Genomic DNA, 19733 nt, shown 5'->3' on the forward strand with positions numbered 1-19733 from the left:
TTGGAAACGGTCTACGCTTCAATGGAAGGGTTTGACGGCAGTACAGAAACCCCCCTGGGTATCCTATCTTTCCCCGTTACTCTTACCGATGGGAATCATTCACGCACGGAAGACGTGGATTTTGTCGTGATGAGAAAGCCACACCACACGTACGACATCCTATTCGGAAGAGACGGGATGGCTAGATTCAACGCAGTGGTATCTTCAGTCCACGGCATGATGGGATGGCCAACAGCTGAGGGTGTAGCGATGATCACTGGCATTCCCCAGGTATGCATCGCATCTGTCTCATCTAAACCCAAACCGAAAATGGCTAAACCAACCATCACCGAACCGGAAAAATGGGCCTTCAATGGCAAATACCCCGACCAGGCCGTTACCATTGGACCAAAAATCGTTGATCCCACCCGCACCCTACTCAAACGCTTACTGCAGAAAAACGCTGACATCTTTGCGTGGGCACCAGCTGACATGACTGGTGTACCCCGAAGTAAGGCGGAGCATAAGCTCAAGTGCGATCCGGCTGTTACGCCAGTCGTACAAAAGCGCAGAGTAATGGGGCCTGAACAAACTAACGCGTGTAGAACCCAAGTCAAGGAACTCCTTGACGCAGGCATCGTACGCGTTAGTAGATATCAAACATGGGTTGCAAATCCCGTAATGGTACCGAAGAATGACAAACAATGGCGCATGTGCATAGATTTCAAAGATTTGAACAAAGCATGCCCCAAAGATTGTTATCCGTTACCAGAAATTGATCTTAAGGTGGATTCGTTGGCACCATTTCGCCTTAAATGCTTCTTGGATGCGTATAAGGGGTACCATCAAATCCACATGGCCGTAGATGACCAGGACAAAACCGCATTTCGGACGCCCGATGGTACATTTTGTTATAAAATGATGCCATTCGGACTTAAGAATGCAGGGTCCACGTACCAACGACTGATGGACAAAGAGTTTCATGCCCAAATCGGGAGAAACTTGGAAGTCTATATGGATGATTTGGTCATCAAAAGCCCCGAGCCAGAAGCGATGTTGAAAGACATTGAAGAAACTTTCAACACGCTCAGAAAGATAAACATGAAGCTCAACCCGAGCAAGTGTTCATTTGGGATGGAAGAAGGGAAGTTCTTGGGAGTCATTGTTACTAAAGATGGCTTCAGAGCGAACCCTGAAAAGGTCGAAGCCATTGTTAAAATGGAATCACCTACCACCATCAAACAGGCTCAGACACTGAATGGACGACTAGTCGCACTTAATCGCTTTTTGGCAAACCATGCGGATAAGTCGTTTCCTTTCGTGTCAACATTGAGAAACTGCTTAAAGAAAACGCACTTCCGCTGGACACCAGAAGCGGAAGCAGCTTTTCAGGAGATTCGGTCACGCCTGATCGAACTCCCAACACTTACAGCACCACAAGCGGGAGAGGAGTTAATCCTATACCTTTCCGCAACAGATAGAGCAACCGGGGCAGTCCTGCTAATAGAACGAAAAGGCATCCAGATGCCAATCTATTATGTTAGCCGTGTACTAACAGACGTAGAAACCCGGTACTCTACCCCCGAAAAATTGGTCTTAGCACTTATACACGCTTCACGCAGGTTAAGACGATATTTCCAGGGCCACCCAATCACCATTCTCACCAACTTCAAACTCTCAAACGTTCTAGGCAAACCCGAATTATCGGGACGTCTAGCGAAATGGGCAATTGAATTGGGAGAATATGCAATTAAGTACAAGCCAAGACCAGCCATAAAAGGCCAGGTCCTGGCCGATTTTATTGCAGAAGTCCCCGCTTCGCGGGAGAAAGAGTGCCAGGAGGAGGCTCAACCCTCCCCAGCACAGGACATCAATGATGTCTGGCGACTCTACACTGATGGAGCAGCCAGTAACGAGGGTTCAGGCGCAGGGTTAAAATTAACCAACCCAGCAGGCCAAGAATATACTTACGCTATTCGGTTGGATTTTCCAAGTACGAATAACGAAGCCGAATATGAAGCATTCTTGGCCGGATTGAGAATTGCGCGTAAGATGGGAGTGAAAAACTTGGAAGCCCACGTGGATTCCATGCTGGTGGCCAACCAAATAAATGGGACGTACACGGCTGTGAACGACACAATGGCCCTGTACCTCGCCCAGGCAAAAACCCTTATGCGTGATTTTAATGATTGTAAAGTCATACACGTCAAGCGCAGCGAAAACAAATCTGCGGATGCGTTAAGCAAGCTTGCATCACTAGCCTTCACCCACTTGGGAAAGGACATCCGCATTGAACTCCTCGAAGCACCATCAGTCCCGCACAAGGAAATTTGTGTCATCCAAACCGGTACAGAAACGTGGATGACACCAATAATAAATTACCTTGCAGCAGGAACACTACCAGAATCAAAAACACAGGCAAGATAACTACGCTGTAAAGCACTGAATTATCAACTCGTCAATGACATCCTTTACAGACGTAACTTTCTTGGCCCACTCTTAAGATGCGTGGACAACCAAGATGCTGACTACCTCCTAAGGGAAGTACACGAAGGCATCTGTGGAGTACACGCAGGTCCCCGCGCTGTTGTAGCCAAGCTAAACAACGCGGGATACTTTTGGCCGGGGATGCATACGGATGCACTGGCATACATCAGAAAATGCAGGTCTTGCCAGCTTTACGCACCCAACACGCACCGCCCGAAGAATGAACTGGTTCCAGTCACTTCTTCATGGCCATTTCAGAAGTGGGCCATCGATGTGACAGGCCCATTTCCTACAGCAGCAGGAAATGTTCAGTTCCTAGTGGTAGCCATCGACTACTTCACCAAGTGGATAGAAGCAAAACCGTTAGCCCAAACAACCGCGAAACATATCAAAAAATTTATTTGGGAATTTATTATTTGTCGTTTTGGACTTCCACAGAATTTGGTGAGCGATAACGGCACCAACTTTGCTGACAAGAAGCTACAACAGTGGCTAAAAGAACTTCAAATCACCCACACCTTTACCTCAGTGGCACACCCGCAAGGTAATGGTGAGGTGGAAAGAGCAAATAAGAGCATTGTCGAAGGCATCAAGAAGAGACTATCGGAACACAGATCCGGCTGGGTGGACGAGCTTCCGCACGTCCTTTGGGCAAACAGAACGCTGAAGAAGGCCAGTACGGGAGAAACCCCGTTCAGCCTCACTTATGGCACTGAAGCCATGGTCCCGGTCGAAATTGGTCTACCCTCACCAAGGGTCTTGAGTCAGCCAGAAGACAATGATGCGGAAAGACGGTTGGATCTTATGCTAACCGAGGAACGCAGAGACTTAGCCGCAGTGCGTGAAGAGAATTACAAACGACAAATGCAAACGTACTACAACACGCGGGTAAAACTCTGCAACTTCAATATAGGAGACTACATACTGCGTAACAACGAGGCTTCAAACCAAGAGCGCCCGGGAAAGCTGGCCCCGGTCTGGGAAGGGCCATACATTATCAAAGAAGTCCTGGGAAAGGGCGCATACCGGCTCGAAAGGCTCGATGGCACTCCCATCCCAAGAACATGGAATGGAGCTCAATTACACAAATGTTATATGTAGATCAATTCCAAAACTTGAAAAGAAAAGGCCTAGAGCCACTTCTAATGGAAATGATTCTCCTTTCATAATGTGTTTACCTTTATACTTATGAACTTCCCACTGGTGCCGGTATTTACCGCATAAACGGGAAGAAGTAAGTCGTTACGTGTGGAAGGCGGCAAAACCCGCATAAACACAACGTTAAAAATAAGGGAAACCTACACGCAGGTCAGATGTAAGTAAAGTTTAGCCATCCTTGTAAGTGCAAGTGACGGTCTTACCCGCACAATCACGAACAAGGAAGCAAAACTTCAACCTATCATCTACCACGTTCAAAGGTTATCCTAAAAAAAAAAAAAAAAAAAAAAAAAAAAGATGAGGAAAACCTACACGCAGGTCAGATATGGGTAAAGTTTAGCCATCCTACTAAGTGCAAGTGACGGTCATACCCGCACAATCACGAAAGAGGAAGCAAAACTTCACACCTATTATCTACCACGTTCAAAGGTTAACTTATCCTCAAAGATGAGGAAAACCTACACGCAGGTCAGATATGGGTAAAGTTTAGCCATCCTACTAAGTGCAACTGACGGTCATACCCGCACAATCACGAAAGAGGAAGCAAAACTTCACACCTATTATTTACCACGTTCAAAGGTTAACTTATCCTCAAAGATAAGGTAAACCTACACGCAGGTCAGATGGTAAAGTTTAGCCATCCTACTACGTGCAAGTGACGGTCCTACCCGCACAATCACGGAAGAGGAAGCAAAACTTCACACCTATCTACCACGTTCAAAGGTTAACTTATTCTAAACACTTGGAAAATTGCTAATTTAAACTAAAGTATGTAAGTCATATAACGTTTATAAAGCAAGGAATCCAATGAATCAAGCGGTCTTAGCCGTGCAAAGATTTACATTTCATAAATATTCGTTACAAGAATGGCCGGGTAACTACCCGCCTACAAGAAAGTAAATCTATACAAACTAAATCTATCCTAGCAGCGGGAAGGGATCTTCAGGATCAGGCTTCAGGGCCACTTCCACTTGGACCAGCGCCGTCAGTAGAGCGTGACTGTTCAAGGTAAGCCTTAAGGATAGGTAGCCCATCATCAGCAGCAGCAATTTCATTCACCTTCTCCACCACCGGATGCGGGAAGGCGGCGTATTGATTTACTGCTTGGTCATATATGGCTTCGGTATCTACATTGTACAAAGGGAAGTTGGATGGCGGGACGCCTTTCTCAACAAACCCTAGACCAAGCAGGAAGCCGACCCGTTCCCCATCCTCGTGAGAAGCATTGAGGGCTGCGCTCATTGCATCATCGTAAGATGTCTCTGAGAAGACCCGATGCACAACCTACATAAGAAAATATACAAGTGTCAACACCCTATTTACAAAGAAAAGCGTGAAGACATGAAGATAGACTTACCTGAGACAACGCTTCTCGAAGAAGCCATTCCTTGGCAACCAGAGCTTCTTGAAGGGCGGCTTGAGCTTGGGTGCAGGCGCGTTCGGCTTCGCTTTTGTTAAGGTCGGCAAGTAGAACTTCCTTTGCGGCAGCCTCTTCGACGCCCTTAAGCTTCCGCTCGGTATGGTCAAGCACGCCCCTCTGGTCCAAGATCTCCTGGAGCTTCTTGGCATCTTCCATCGCCAAGGCATCATGAGCACGTTGGAGAGCCTCTAATTTGGCCTTGAGCTCCTCGTTCTCCACGCGTAAAGGCTCAGCAACGGCTTCAGCCTTGGTGGCCCTCTCGGTTGCGTTCCTCGCAGTCTCCTTAGCCTGCCGAAGCTGTTCGTTAACAGCTTGGGCAGCCTTGGAGCGGGCCTTGAGTCGCGCCTGAACCTCAACCTCGAGGGCCTTGAAGGCCTTCTCCTTCTCCGCAGCAGCTGCGGCCAATTGTTGGTTCTCCTCCCGAAGAGCCCGCGCTTGAGATACTTCCTTAGCGCGAGCTGCTTTCAACTTGTCGTTTTCACGACAAAGCAGCTCGACGCGCGGCTGCATCCGGGCCTGGAGAACCCGAAGCTCATTGGTTAGCCTACCCTCCTGGTAGCTAGCCATGGCTTCCCCCAACGCACCATGGGGAACAGCGTGGCGAGCCCATTCCACGCACTCCACAGGGGTACGAAGGGTTGTTCCTCGGCGGATGTTCCATCGCGGAACATACACTTCATTGGAATCCGACACTGCAAAAGAAACAAAGCAATTAGGAAAAGATGAAGAAAAAATATAAAGGCTAAAAGAACCCTACGCACCTGTAGGGTCGATCACAGGCCGATAGCCACCGAACCCATCGCCTGAACCTAAGGGAAATCCATCCAAAAGGTCGGGCAGATGGGAAGGTGACAAAGATTGGCGAGAAGCCCTGCGCGTACCTGATGGGCCGGCCGTCGTTGCCGGTGGCGGAGGCATAGTAGCGGCCGCCGTGGTCGCCGTCGCGGTCGCCGCCGCAGAATCTGCGGCAATCGTAACCGCCGGCTCGGTGAAAGATGCTGTAAAAATCGCACTTACCACCGGCGGTGACGTCATCTCGGCTGGAACAGTCGGCTCAAAGGAGTGAGCAACTGATCCAGCGGAAGCAGGCGCAGGCGCCTGGGTCGTCGCCTCAGGTAGGCTGACCGAGCCTACCGTCATCGGCGGAGAGGTACTCCTCTGCGCTCCACCCTGGAATGCGTCAACATCCACGCCTGCACAAGAAGATAAGTGTCAATAAATTTATAATGTGAAATCTACAAAGATAAGAAGGATGTTTGTACTTACGGGTTTTCTTGAGCTTGAACGTACGGACGGGCGGGGACGAACCCGATGGAGCCGGTCTCTTGATGCCGGTCACCGTCGTCGTCATTGGTTCTCCGGAGGTAACAGTCGTAGCCTCCGGAACAGTGGTCTTCTCACCACCGGGGTTCCCCGCCACCTCTTCACTATCTGACTCAGTGTCAGATAGGAGCACTGGATCGGCTGTGGAGGCCGCCTTCTCCTTCCCTTTCCCGCCGGCAGCCCTCTTCTTCCGCACTAACGGAGGACCATCTGCGGATTCCTCAGAAGAAGACAGGATGTCAGGAATTCCAGCAGCGGGTACAGCACTGAGGGGTGGAGGAGAGAATAACGCCTTACCTGGCCGCCGGTGGCTCAGGATCTCGTGGCCCAGCGGATAGACCTCCACAAACCGATCCGTTGTTTGCTCCAGGATGGGCAACTCGTTCTCGTCAAGAGCACGAGTACCCACCCGCACGGGACCGTCAGCTTCCCGCGGGTACAGGAGCGACTCCAAATCGTTCCCCTCTGAAAGAAAAGAAACAGTTAGAAGACAAACTCATATCAGCAAGAAAGACAAGACATACCATAAGGAGTAGAGTTCAAACCGTATTCGAGAAGGATGGGAACCTGAGACGCCTCCTTCCATACCCGGCTCATCCCCAGCATCACCATCCTGGACTCCGCAAACCGGTAAACCGGAGATTGGACCCGGGATATCGTCGCAAACCATTCCGCCTCCTGGTAGTTGGTGGCGTGGTGGCTCGGAATTGCTTGGCCATTTTTAAACTTCATGGCAATGGGGATGACGCGGGCAGAAATGTAGAAGAACTCCTGCTTCCACGATCGGAGACTGCGCTCGGTCGCGCAAATCTTCAAACCCTTGAGCCGGGTTGTCAGGGTGTACCACCCCTGGATGCACCTCCAAGTATAGAAGGTCATCAGGCGGTCCACATAGGGCTCAATGCCCAGAATCCGGCACACCCACTCGAAGTGCCGAACCTTGGCAATCGCCATCGGATGCACCTCGGTCAGGTGCACACCGTGCCTCTCAAGGACACGGTAAACAAACTTTGTCAATGGGAACCTAAGATTCCCATAGACAAAGAATGCTGCATAAACCCCGATCTTGCCTCTGGGGGCATCGTACACGGTCTGATGGGGTTCAGGAAACTCAGGCTCGAAAGGATCGAGCATGAACTTCCTAACAACATACCGGTACTGATCGCCGGGCAGAGCACACTGGCACTCACCAGCAGTACTCTTATCATCGGCCGAAGACTCAAGATCACGAGAAGACATTTTGCAGAAAGAAAGCGATTTCGGGAAAATGCTTGCCTGAAAAGGGGAGTATTTGCCGGAAATCACTAAGAAGAAGAAGAGAAGGGTGAAGGTGTGGATTGCAAAGAGCCCTCTCCCCCTTTATATACTAATCGCAATTAATGCGATGAATTTAATACGGAGGAGAGAGAAATCGAAGGTGCAATGAAACTATGACACGTGGCAAAAAGCAGGCTGGCAACAGCTGTTGACAGGACGCGTACCATTAATTTCGCGGCCACGCGCCCGAAAAATCGCGCCCACGCGCCTGAAAAAGCGTCTGGAATGACCATGTACTGTCACGTCACCATAACTTCCTGCACGTCCTGACACAGTCAGAAGAAACCGTCGCACGACGTTTCAGATGTTTGGACTGTTCCTATCTTTCCACCAACTCTTCGAATTTCGAAATTCAAAATTCAAAAAAGATTCAAAAGTAAGCGGGAAAATACCCCTTACCTTGGCAACCAAGTAACCGTAAGACGGATGCGGGTACAGTGTTAAGGCAAAGCCCTTCACATACCTAGCACCCGCAGGGAATTGAAGCCAAGAATAACTTGGCAACCAAGTAACCATAAGACGGATGCGGGTACAGTGTTAAGGCAAAACCCTTCACATACCTAGCACCCGCAGGGAATTGAAGCCAAGAATACCCCGGCAACAAAGTAACTATAAGACGGGTGCGGGTACAGTGTTAAGGCAAAACCCTTCACATACCTAGCACCCGCAGGGAATTGACGCCAGGGGTACCTTGAAAGTAAAGTAACCGTAAGACGAGCGCGGGTACAGTGTTAAGGCAAAACCCTTCACATACCTAGCGCTCCGCAGGGAATTGAAACCAAGAAGGATCTTCTGGGCAATGCTTGTGGAAACGGAAATAACATCCCCGCATAGCGGGAACGTCGAGAACTACATTGTTTGAGGCTCCAGGATGGAATTGGTGGTTCTAACATAATTGATCACTATGTTCAAAACTACCAAAACCTCAGGGAGAATCCACACAAGTGGGACTCAACGCTCCTGACTTGCGAGGAGGTTACATACCTACCCGCATCATACCCAAAGATCAAGCAAAAAAATCGGGAATTTTTGCAAGTGACATTAGGAAACCCGCGGGAAGAATCCCCACGGAGAACCTTAAAACTAAAAACCTTTTTCAAAACCCCTTGCTTAAAGTCCAAAAGTTCACCTCACTTTATTAAACATTCATGAGAAGAACATTGGACTGGGGGGACTTGAAGAGGTAGGTCCCAGCAGAGCCCAGTTGGTCCCGCAAGACTCACCTTGAACAGGGACGTCTGCGCAAAGGCCATCTGCTCCCGCAGGACCCACCATGCTCAGAGAACCTTACGCGCAGTACGCAAGCTATACACGCAGGGAAAGCCTCCCAATGGTGAAGTACCCCGCCTGTTCCCGCAGTTGCGGATACAAGCCATCAGGGAAGGCTACCCGCAGACAGCAGGGCTACACGCACAAGACAATAGCTACTTCAGTAGTCACATGAAGGAATGAGCAAGGCGGGAACAATCCCGCCAAAATGAGCCAGTCCGTATGATTCTGAAAGATCTTTTGTACTATACCTACCAAGGTATGGATAGGACAGACAATCTGACCAGAACAGCCCATGAGCCAATCACAGGGTGACAGCTCACCGACAACAGTACGAGGAGGAGCACCCTCTAGTACTGTTTGTCACTATTAGCCGCTGCCTACTCACCAACTCTTACTGAGGGGCGTGCGCAGCCTACAGTTGGTAGAATAGTGTTACTGTTGGCCGTAACCTATTCACCAACCAGCATGGCCTGCGTATAATCCACAGTAGGTGGGACGTGCATAATCTACAGTTGGTGGAATAGTGCAGCCGACTTTGTTACTGTTGGCCGTAACCTATCCACCAACCAGTATGGCCTGTGCATAGTCCACTGTTGGTAGAACAGGAATACTATTCAGCCGGCTGTACCTTCTAGGAAACCTACCTTCGGCTATAAATACTCCAACATCTTGGAATGGTAAGATCATCTGCTATCCTGTTATCTAGCAATCTCTTAATATACACTTATATTCAGAGCAATCTAGTCTGATTCTCACGCCGGAGGGTGGTCACAAGGAGGAACCCCCCCCCTTCTCAGTGACGAGCTTACGGTGTTTGTTTTGCAGGTCCCCTGAAGAACAACCGTCTCTGTTGGACGGACCTCATTCTCGTGGGAAACATTACTTAACCCCCAGATTATCTATAATCTGCACCGGGTCACTTAGTGTTTCTTCAGCTACCAAATAAAGTTTCTTCCTATGTAAAGAATATTTAATCTAATTTTACACATTGAAGTTCATACTTTGAATTAAAAAAAAAAGTACTAGTATAAGAAAAAGAGCGCTTCTTGTTCTTTATTACTAATCAAGTGTCTTATCTGATTATAAATTTTGTGTATAAGCAAAATGATTTAATCTAAAACTGACAAGATTCAGAAATCCATCAGAATATAAAACTTACTTATCAATCATTGATTTTTAAAACTGAAATAAATGTCATGGGGTTAATTTTTCCACAACACCAAACATCCACAAAACGTCAAATTAGCTTCAAATCAAATTTCACACTTTTCTCAAAAACCAACACTTTCATCCACAACACTAGACCTCTACGACCCCAAAAAATTATTAAAATTATATATATAATATGTATGTATATATCATATGTGTTGTGAGAAAGTGAGAAAGGGGAGAGGGCACATTTGTCATCCGCCTTGCCATCTGCCTATGCAAACTTCCACGGCTGGACTTCGCCCGACAAAGCAAAAGTTTGCTTCCCTCTTGTCCGTGCTTTGCCAACTAAACTCGGACCTCGGATGGTGGAACAAGTTGTGGGTGCTCTAACTTCATTAACATCTTACTTTTTAAAATAAATATATCTCACAATGTATAAAAAGTCGTCTTTTTTAAACATGCCCGAAAATGATTAAGTTGCATGCACTACATAGAAATAAATTTATTTATAAATAACCAACTATATAAATTCTTTAGAATAATATTAATGTTCCGAGATGAAAAAAATAGAAGTTTGAGAATCACCTTTTTGAACGTTAAGGGCTAAATGTCATAATCAACCACTACGTCAATGGTTCCTGTTATAAAATAATAATACGTTCACCGCCGACCACGCCCAAAAGACCTAGCTATTCCAACCCCACGCCTGAACATTTGACTGTCCCAACCCAACCCAACCCAACCCAACCCAACCCAACCCAACCCTAGGTATTTTGTTATTTTTATCGTCATTGCTTATATAATATTATAACTATGTTAACACAAACGTAGACACACTTTTTCTAAACTATTGTCTCGTATAAAACTAAACCATCGTACATTTAATTGTGGGACCTTAACTATAACGTCTTCAATGTCTTTATATTAAATAATGTTATTAAATTTGTTTAATATTATCATGGTCGGATATTATAAATTAATTTTAATTTATCGTGCGCATTTTCTTTATAATTTTCATGCATTAATCAACGTGATATTATAATTGTAAATATGAAACCTAACAAAAAGCACATGAAGTAATAATAATTACGTATTAAGAAAACCTATTACATATATATAAGGAAAAATAATTAATGTATGAAAAAGTGTAATTACACATAAAAAACCGTAATTGTGTATGAAAAGATTTAATTACGCACAAAGAAACCTTATTACTCATGAAGAAAATTCTGCAATTTATATAATAATAACGCAGGCTGTATTTTTTTTCCTTGTGTTTACAGTTATGCTAGTTCATACTTTAAGAATCAAGCACCGTTGTTCTCTCATATACTTTTGCACGATATTAGATTATTCTGTTGTATCATTTATCCATATATATTATTATTTTGCTATTACCATTAGTACTATTATGATTAAAATGAAATCATATGTATTAACTACATATATATTATCATCCTATTATAAGATTAAGATGTTTTTTTAATTAAACTAGCATAACTAAAATACGTAAGTACACAAGATTTATTTTACATAAAAACAAAATAAAAAAATCAGATATTATTAACCAAAAGTTATATATAACGATAATAAAAGCGGTTAAACATGACAAATAGGTCAAAAATTTTCTAGATTTAGTTTATTGCCTACAAGTTGTTATTATTATTATTATTATTATTATTATTATTATTATTATTGAAAATCATTTGTTGTGGTTGTTATTTTTATTTTTATTTATTTGTTTATTTATTTATTTATTTATTTTAGTATCCGTATGAACTCCACTCGTGTCGTCTATTTTTGCTACTACATCTGGATATATCATATCTTATGGTTGACCGCCAAATTAACCATAGATGAAATGGATATAAAGAAAAAGGACGGCTGTGGGTCAAGCATTGCCTAACTATGATATGCGATATATAAATTTGAGCTCTTTCTTTCTAGTTATAACACATTTTTTATACTCATTAACGATTTCTTCACAACCATTCGTTGACCATGTGTACACATCTTGCAATCACAAATTCGACCTGGGATAATGATTACTGCTCTTTACTTTTTTTTTGTTGTTGGTTAATTCCTAGTAGTGGGTACTTGACGCTTAATTAACTTTTTAACCTAGCTAGTTAGCCTCTTTAATCATTGTTAGAGCTCACCATAAGTATGTTATGTCAAAATTCAAATGATTCATTACCGTAGCAGAAAGAACAAGAAATAAATCGGTTTTATACCGATTGATAATAATAATAATAATAATAATAATAATAATAATAATAAATATTTTTTTAAAGACCTAGTAATTAACAACAACAGCAATAATAATAATAATAATAATAATAATAATAATAATAATAATAATAATAATAATAGTGGGATGAGGATTTTGTATCGTTGCTTGGATGTGAAATATACATAAAATTGATGTGGACATGTATATCACATATAGTCATCATCGTCCGTCACCACCACCGTCTACCATCATCGTCCACTACCACCACCATTCAGCATCATTGTCCACCACCACCACCACCCACTATTATTGTTCGTACACCACCACCAGTTTATTTTAGTAGTTTGCAGACGTTAAAAATACAAAGTCTTTTTCTTGCAGATTGCATAAGTTTGGTTCATATCTTCTTCTATAAATGTCTGCATATGTGTTTCGCATACTGCAAACATTTTAATTCTGAAAAAACAAACACATAAGACACGCATCCACACACTAACAATAATTAACACACATTCACTAACAAAGACATACTAATACACATACACATGTAACAAATACATATAGATACACATCCAAACACTTACATATGCATATACACATATACATACACACGCCCTCATATCACATGTACGCAAACATACACTTACATCATGCACATATATGCGTGTATATCTTTAATATATATAAACGAAACCTTTAAAAGCTTTCTGGTTGCTCTTTACATCCTCTCAAGCCACCAATTTGCTTTTTTTGTAAATGAAGGTTTCTCATGCATTTGACCCGAATTCATGGATATGGGTCTCACCAACCCAGATAGCCTTTAAACTGGCTATAACATCTTATTAAATTAAAAATTAATCTCACCAAATATTTGATATGCAAATCCTATAAAATAGAGATATACTAAAAATTAATATTCGATTAAAAAAAAGATATTAGTTATAATTAAAAAAACAATTTTATAGTAAAAAAAAAATAGCGAATTATAACATCTCATTTATTTTTGAAACTCTTTCATCATCAAATCGTAAGTATAATATTAACTTCTTTACAATAAATACAATTTTATATTAAATTAAAAATTAATCTCACCAAATATTTGATATGCAAATCCTATAAAATAGAGATATACTAAAAATTAATATTCGATTAAAAAAAAGATATTAGTTATAATTAAAAAAACAATTTTATAGTAAAAAAAAAATAGCGAATTATAACATCTCATTTATTTTTGAAACTCTTTCATCATCAAATCGTAAGTATAATATTAACTTCTTTACAATAAATATAATTAAAATTCAAAAAAATATATAAATATTATAAACGAATAATGTAAAACAACTCCTGTAATACGAGGGATAAAAGCTAGTGTGTTTGTGTATGTAGGATTAGGATAAATAAAAACTCACTTGAGTTGAGAATAAAACACTAAAAGCTCATTCTTAATCACATGTTTTTAATTAAAGTTTGAAACTTGTGATCTACAATTAAAGTTAATAAACAATGTAAAAGTACAATTACATTTTCACTCTCTTGAAAAGTATGTTTAAAAGTTAAAAAAATACGAAACAATTTTTTTTAATTTTTTGATGTTTTGTATTAATTGTAACAACATACATTACACGTGTAAAAAAACGATGTTACATAGAGTTTTCACAAGTTTTCTCAACTCAAATGGGTGTTCATTCTATACATGCTATATATATATACACGCACACACGCGCGCGTGCGCTCATAACGGACACATACAATTACACTAGCCTACACACATAGGGTGGAGTTGTTATAAAGAGTAGAATGTGTCTAAGAAGTGTAGGAAAAGATTTTGACCAGCGGATGAGATGTTTCAATGGTTAAGATAAAAAGTTGATACAATCCATAGTTTGTATATTTTTATCTTGTTTTATAACACTCAAAGGGTATAATCCTCTAAGGTGGTGTTATTAAAGATGGAAATTCTTAATCAACAATTAATGGTTAATAATTGTGATTTTAATGATAGATAAAATCTGAAATTTCAAAAATTCAAAAAATAAAAAATAAAATTCCAGATTCATTGTGTTATTTTATGCATGTTTATTCAAATATCAAACATTTTTTTTATTCGTGCATACAAGTTCACTGTGTCATACATCATGAACTATATTCAGTGTGTTTTACAATGAACAAAAACATAATAACATAATTAAAAATGAAAAAAAAAAACACATTGAATTAAGAAAATACACAAACTATTCATAAAGTGCATACAAAAACACCATAATCCATTCCAATAACCTAATAAACTAAAACACGATAACATAATTGTAACGACCTAAAACTTTAATTTTCTAACTAATAACATAGAAACCATTAACATCTATTAATGGTGTTCAACCCAGACTTATCTTCAAACATGAACTAAAACAATATATACAAACTAAGAATTTTAAAAACACTATTTTTAAACATAATAAACTATATTATATGAACAAAAACATTATATATAAACTAAACTTTGAAAATTCAATTACAATAAATAAAAACACTATATACAAACTAAAATTTCAGTTACAATTAATACTTTATGATGTCTCGTCTCTACAAATTTATTACATAAAAATTTAAAAAAAAAAACAGGTCAAACGGGTTAACATGTGACATGTTGGGTTTACCCGATCCGTTTTAGCTACACGGGTGCTCAGGTTTGAACCGAAACCAACCTAAGCATATCTATGCCAAACCAAACCCGTAATTTGTGTTAGGTTCGTATCATGTTTTCGTGTCTTGTTAAAAATTCACACCCCATACTCCCAACCCGGTTACACAAACATTACTTATAATTATAGTGTCGGAAAATTTGGTTATATATATATGCTATATATCGAAATAATAATTTAAGGAATGATCAATGTTGTGTCTGGTTGAGTGAAGTCACGTTACCTTCATGTAGAAACCCCTTAGCCGTATCTATGTAAACAGACTCACGTACGTCTTTGATAACTTAACCTTCATCTTCTCTTTGTTTTTCAACAAACATATTATTACCTCAGTGGCCGCCAGTGAAGATGATGGCTTCCAATTCTGCTACAATCGTCGTTTCGTTAATTGACTACCGTCGTCTTGTTTCTAAAGTACATGTTTCTCCAAGCACAAATGTTTCCTTTCGCCATAGGCGCCACAGTCTTTGTTTCCATCCACCCCATTGTGGTAATAAATATCTTTTTAATTTTTATACAGTAAGTGAGACATTTGGTTTTTAATCTAAACTTTGTGAAGAAATGGTTGTAGCATCAATGGAATCGACATTGAAAGCGAAACATCCAACAAGAAGACGAGTGGTTGTAACCGGAATGGGCTTGGTAACTTCAGTTGGTCAGAATCCGGACGAATATTACAATAATCTGCTTGATGGAGTTAGTGGCATTAGTGAGATTGAGTCATTTGATTGTTCAACCTACCCAACTGTATGTCACATATCATGTCTTGATCTTTCGTGAATAAGGTTTACATAAAGATGGCCATATATATAATAAAGTTTTAACTCATAGAGAATAGCTGGAGAAATCAAAAGGTTCTCGACCGATGGATGGATTGCGCCAAAGGTCTCGAAGCGGCTTGATAAGTTTATGCTCTACGTGCTTGTTGCAGGCAAGAAAGCGGTGGTGGATGGCGGTTTAACCGAAGGTGGTATGGAGAAGATTGATAAAACTAGATGTGGAGTTTTGATTGGTTCTGGTATGGGTGGTATGAAGGTTAGCTGATTTATCATTTATCTTTAAGCTTGCTTGTTTGTTTGTTTGTTTGTTTGTTTGTTTGTTAGTTATTATTCTTTGAATATTATGATAGTTATTTACGTTGTATCATTATCATTAGTTGATTAGCTTTGTCATTATTATTCTTCGGTTTGGTTTCTTAATTTAAATGTTTCCATTTTAGGTTGTGAGTGATTCAATTGAAGCCCTGAGGATTTCATACAGGAAGATATCTCCTTTCTGTGTACCATTTGCAAGTACTAACATGGGTTCATCATTGCTAGCCATTGATCTTGTAAGATCAAGTCCATCTATGATAATAAAAAACATTCAACACGTCTTTAAATTGCCGTTCGAAAAAAACACATCTTTAACTGTTTACATATGTAACTTCAGGGCTGGAATGGGCCAACTTATTCTATATCGACTGCGTGTGCTACAAGTAACTTCTGTATATTAAATGCTGCAAATCACATCATCGACGGTGATGTTGTAAGTGTTGTGTTCATGTTATTCTATGGTGTGCCACCATTGTTTTATAGTGTTGACACTTTTGCAGGATATAATGCTTTGTGGTGGCTCGGAGTCATCCATTTTGCCGATAGGTATCATCTTATTTCTCTTATAAATTGGAAAAACACATGAGTTGCCAAGTTGATCAGGAATATCGACTAAATGGTTTCGAATGTTTCAATTAATGAATGAAACATCACAACTTAACATTTGTGCTTTGTAGCAGTAAGTTTTAATTTAGAACAACATATTTTATATATGATTTTGGAGCACTAATTCCATGCCTAGACAACATATATATACTATGCTTTGGGGGACACAATAAAAACAACTAAAAAATAAAAATTGTTTTAAAAACTTATAACTATTTGTAAAACAAAAATAGTTAATATAGAAAAAATGTTTTATGATTAAAAAACTTAATATAAAATAATTATTGTAAAAAAATAATTAGTATAAAAAATCCTATTTGTAAAATATTTAATGAAAATCATTATTTGTAAAAAAAAATAAAATAATTAATATAAAAACATTATTTGTAAAAGAAATGACATATACAAAAAGTTAATTGCAGCTTGAGATTTAGGTTGTGTTTGTTTTTGATTAAAACATCTGCAGGAGGGGTGATGTCTGCAGGCGCGCAGACATCATCCATGAAGACTGTTTGTTTTTTTTTTTAAGATAAGATCTGAAATCAGCTTCTTTTATCTTAAAAAAGAAGTTAAAAATTATTGCTTCACACATCTTCACCCTACCTGCTCTCCTGCTGCCTCCTCTCCAACCATCCAAAAACAACAATAAGCATCCCATAAACTCCGGCCAGATATGATTCACCTCCGTCATCGCCTCCGGCAACTTCATCGTCGCAAAAATCTTCATCACCCCACCGGAAAACTCAGCACTAGCCTACGGCACTTCAAACGCAATCTTCCCTTCAACAATTGACGAGTAGGAGCTAATATTATACGTCTTCACCGTCATCGATCCGTTGGAACCCTTGAACGCGATAAACGATTGAGCCCCCGCCATTCCGGTCCCGATGGGATTAATCGCCCATGCCACCCATCCATTTCGAATCCGGTGTACAACGGTGAGGAAAACGGGAGAAAGAGTAGGGTCGCCGGAAATACGCCGTTTGAGACGCCGGACACGTCGCCGTCACGGTTGGAGACGGAGGAGACGTCTTCTGGCGACGACGAAGACGTTTGTGGCGGTGGTGATTCGAATAGTAACAATGGAGTTTCTTCTACATCGTCTTCTGGAACTCCTTGTACTTCCCTTTCTTGGTGATATTAATGAATTAATAAATAATTTATTAATTAATGTGTTTGTATTTTCAGTTTATGCAGACAGTGTTAACTTATAAAAACAAACAGTCTTATTTTTTCAGCTTACAGAGCTTCAGACCACATCTTCAGCTGCAGACATAAAAACAGATGAAATCAGCTTACAGACAGTTTATGTCTGCAAAAACAAACAGCACCTTAATCTGCTCCTCCGTGCAACCATGGCTAACCTATGGTATTCTATGAATGACCAAGTTGTTTTCTTATTTATTAAGAAAAAAAAAAGTCAAATGTTATTTGGTAAAATTTAAAGGTCAACGACCATTTTGTCAAATCCAGTAATGGTCAAAACTCGGCTATTTTGGTAATTTTCCTTTAGAAAATTCCCTTCATCTTAATCATAAAGATAAAAACTTGTGCAGGAGTTGGAGGTTTTGTGGCATGTAAAGCTTTAAGTGAGAGGAATGATGATCCTGGCAAAGCTTCACGCCCATGGGATTCGGTATATCTTTCCTTTATTATCCAACTTCTTTTTGATCATTTGTTTACGGGTTGAATTGAATTAAAGGATCGTGACGGATTTGTTATGGGAGAAGGAGCCGGAGTTTTGATGTTGGAAGAACTTGAGCATGCTAAAGTATGTTATTAAGTTAGATAGTTTTGTGATAATGTGACTTAAATATAAACCAAAAGGATGGTCATTTGTTAATCATGTTTCCATTTTGAATCCAATATTTGATATCAAACCGGTGGACAGAAAAGAGATGCTAATATTTATGCAGAAGTGTTGGGTGGAAACATTAGTTCTGATGCTTATCATATGACAATGCCTCATCCTGAAGGTAGATCAAACCACCCTTATGTATGATGTACGAGCACGTGTAATTAAACCGTCGAGTTATATGTATGTATGTATTACTAGGTGCCGGTGCTATATTATGCATTGAGAAGGCGTTATCTCAGTCGGGCGTGGCGAGGGAAGATGTGAACTATGTAAATGCACATGCTACATCAACCCAAGCAGGAGACATTAAGGAATATCAAGCTATAATGCATTGCTTTGGCCAGAACCAAGAGGTGACTTTTATTAAATTATTACTTAACTCTTTTATGGAACTTAGTTACATGTATTAATATAAAATTTTATGTAGTTGCGAGTGAACTCTACAAAATCAATGATCGGTCACCTTATGGGAGCCGCTGGTGCTGTGGAAGCTATCGCAACAATTCAAGTAATGCAAGTTGCAGTTTTTTGTTTTGTTTAACCATTTGTTTTGAATTTAGTTTTGGTATGTTACGTAGGTGATACAAACTGGATGGCTACATCAGAACCTTAATCTTGATCACCCGGACAAATATGTGGTACACACGACTTCCTATCGATTTTTGCATTCATGAATGAGCGGATTGGGTTGTGTTTTACTTCAAGTTACTCAAATTTGACGAACGAGTTACAAAAGGACCGAACTAAAAGTATATTTTTAATATATACAACCCATTAATTCCTTTTATTCAAATATTTATACTTTCATTAACCTATATTCTAAAACGGACAATAAAGCGTTAATGTATCAGCCCGATCCGTCTCAATCCTTTATTCCGAACCCTGTCTTACTACCGCTAGTTGTATCGTTGTCAGCTAACCTAAGATTTATATCTTAAACAGGACATGAATGTGTTGGTGGGACAAAAGAAAGAAAGACTTGATATCAAGGTGGCCCTATCCAATTCATTTGGGTTTGGAGGTCACAACTCTTCAGTATTATTTGCACCTTTCCAATAAAACATTATTGTACTAGCTAGCTAGCTTTATGATCAATTTTGTTATCATACTTAATTAGCAAACCATCTAATCTTTA

General features: G+C 40.5%; 1 protein-coding gene across 1 annotated transcript; it reads left to right on the plus strand.

Moving 5' to 3' along the window:
* Nucleotides 1-15583: 15583 nt before the first annotated feature.
* Nucleotides 15584-19689, plus strand: LOC143599239 (3-oxoacyl-[acyl-carrier-protein] synthase II, chloroplastic-like). The gene is made up of 11 exons (XM_077077235.1): nt 15584-15787; nt 15872-16075; nt 16260-16370; nt 16472-16567; nt 16635-16680; nt 18297-18376; nt 18443-18511; nt 18632-18716; nt 18797-18951; nt 19026-19236; nt 19541-19689. The coding sequence occupies exons 1-10, from the start codon at nt 15602-15604 to the stop codon at nt 19137-19139; spliced, it is 1146 nt and encodes a 381-aa protein (XP_076933350.1). The 5' UTR covers nt 15584-15601; the 3' UTR covers nt 19140-19236; nt 19541-19689.
* The last annotated feature ends 44 nt before the right edge of the window (nt 19690-19733 follow it).

This window comes from Bidens hawaiensis, unplaced genomic scaffold, assembly GCF_021521415.1.
Source record: "Bidens hawaiensis isolate Kalapana, Puna unplaced genomic scaffold, B.hawaiensis_p1.1 tig00051638_1, whole genome shotgun sequence".
NCBI classification, from domain to species: domain Eukaryota; kingdom Viridiplantae; phylum Streptophyta; class Magnoliopsida; order Asterales; family Asteraceae; genus Bidens; species Bidens hawaiensis.

Excerpts from the sequence above, each read along its gene's own strand:
- LOC143599239 (XM_077077235.1), top strand. The coding sequence starts at position 15,602 with ATGGTTGTAGCATCAATGGAATCGACATTGAAAGCGAAACATCCAACA. Across the intron at positions 18,377-18,442 it reads CTTCACGCCCATGGGATTCG|GATCGTGACGGATTTGTTAT; the intron begins GTATATCTTTCC and ends ATTGAATTAAAG. Across the intron at positions 18,512-18,631 it reads AAGAACTTGAGCATGCTAAA|AAAAGAGATGCTAATATTTA; the intron begins GTATGTTATTAA and ends ACCGGTGGACAG.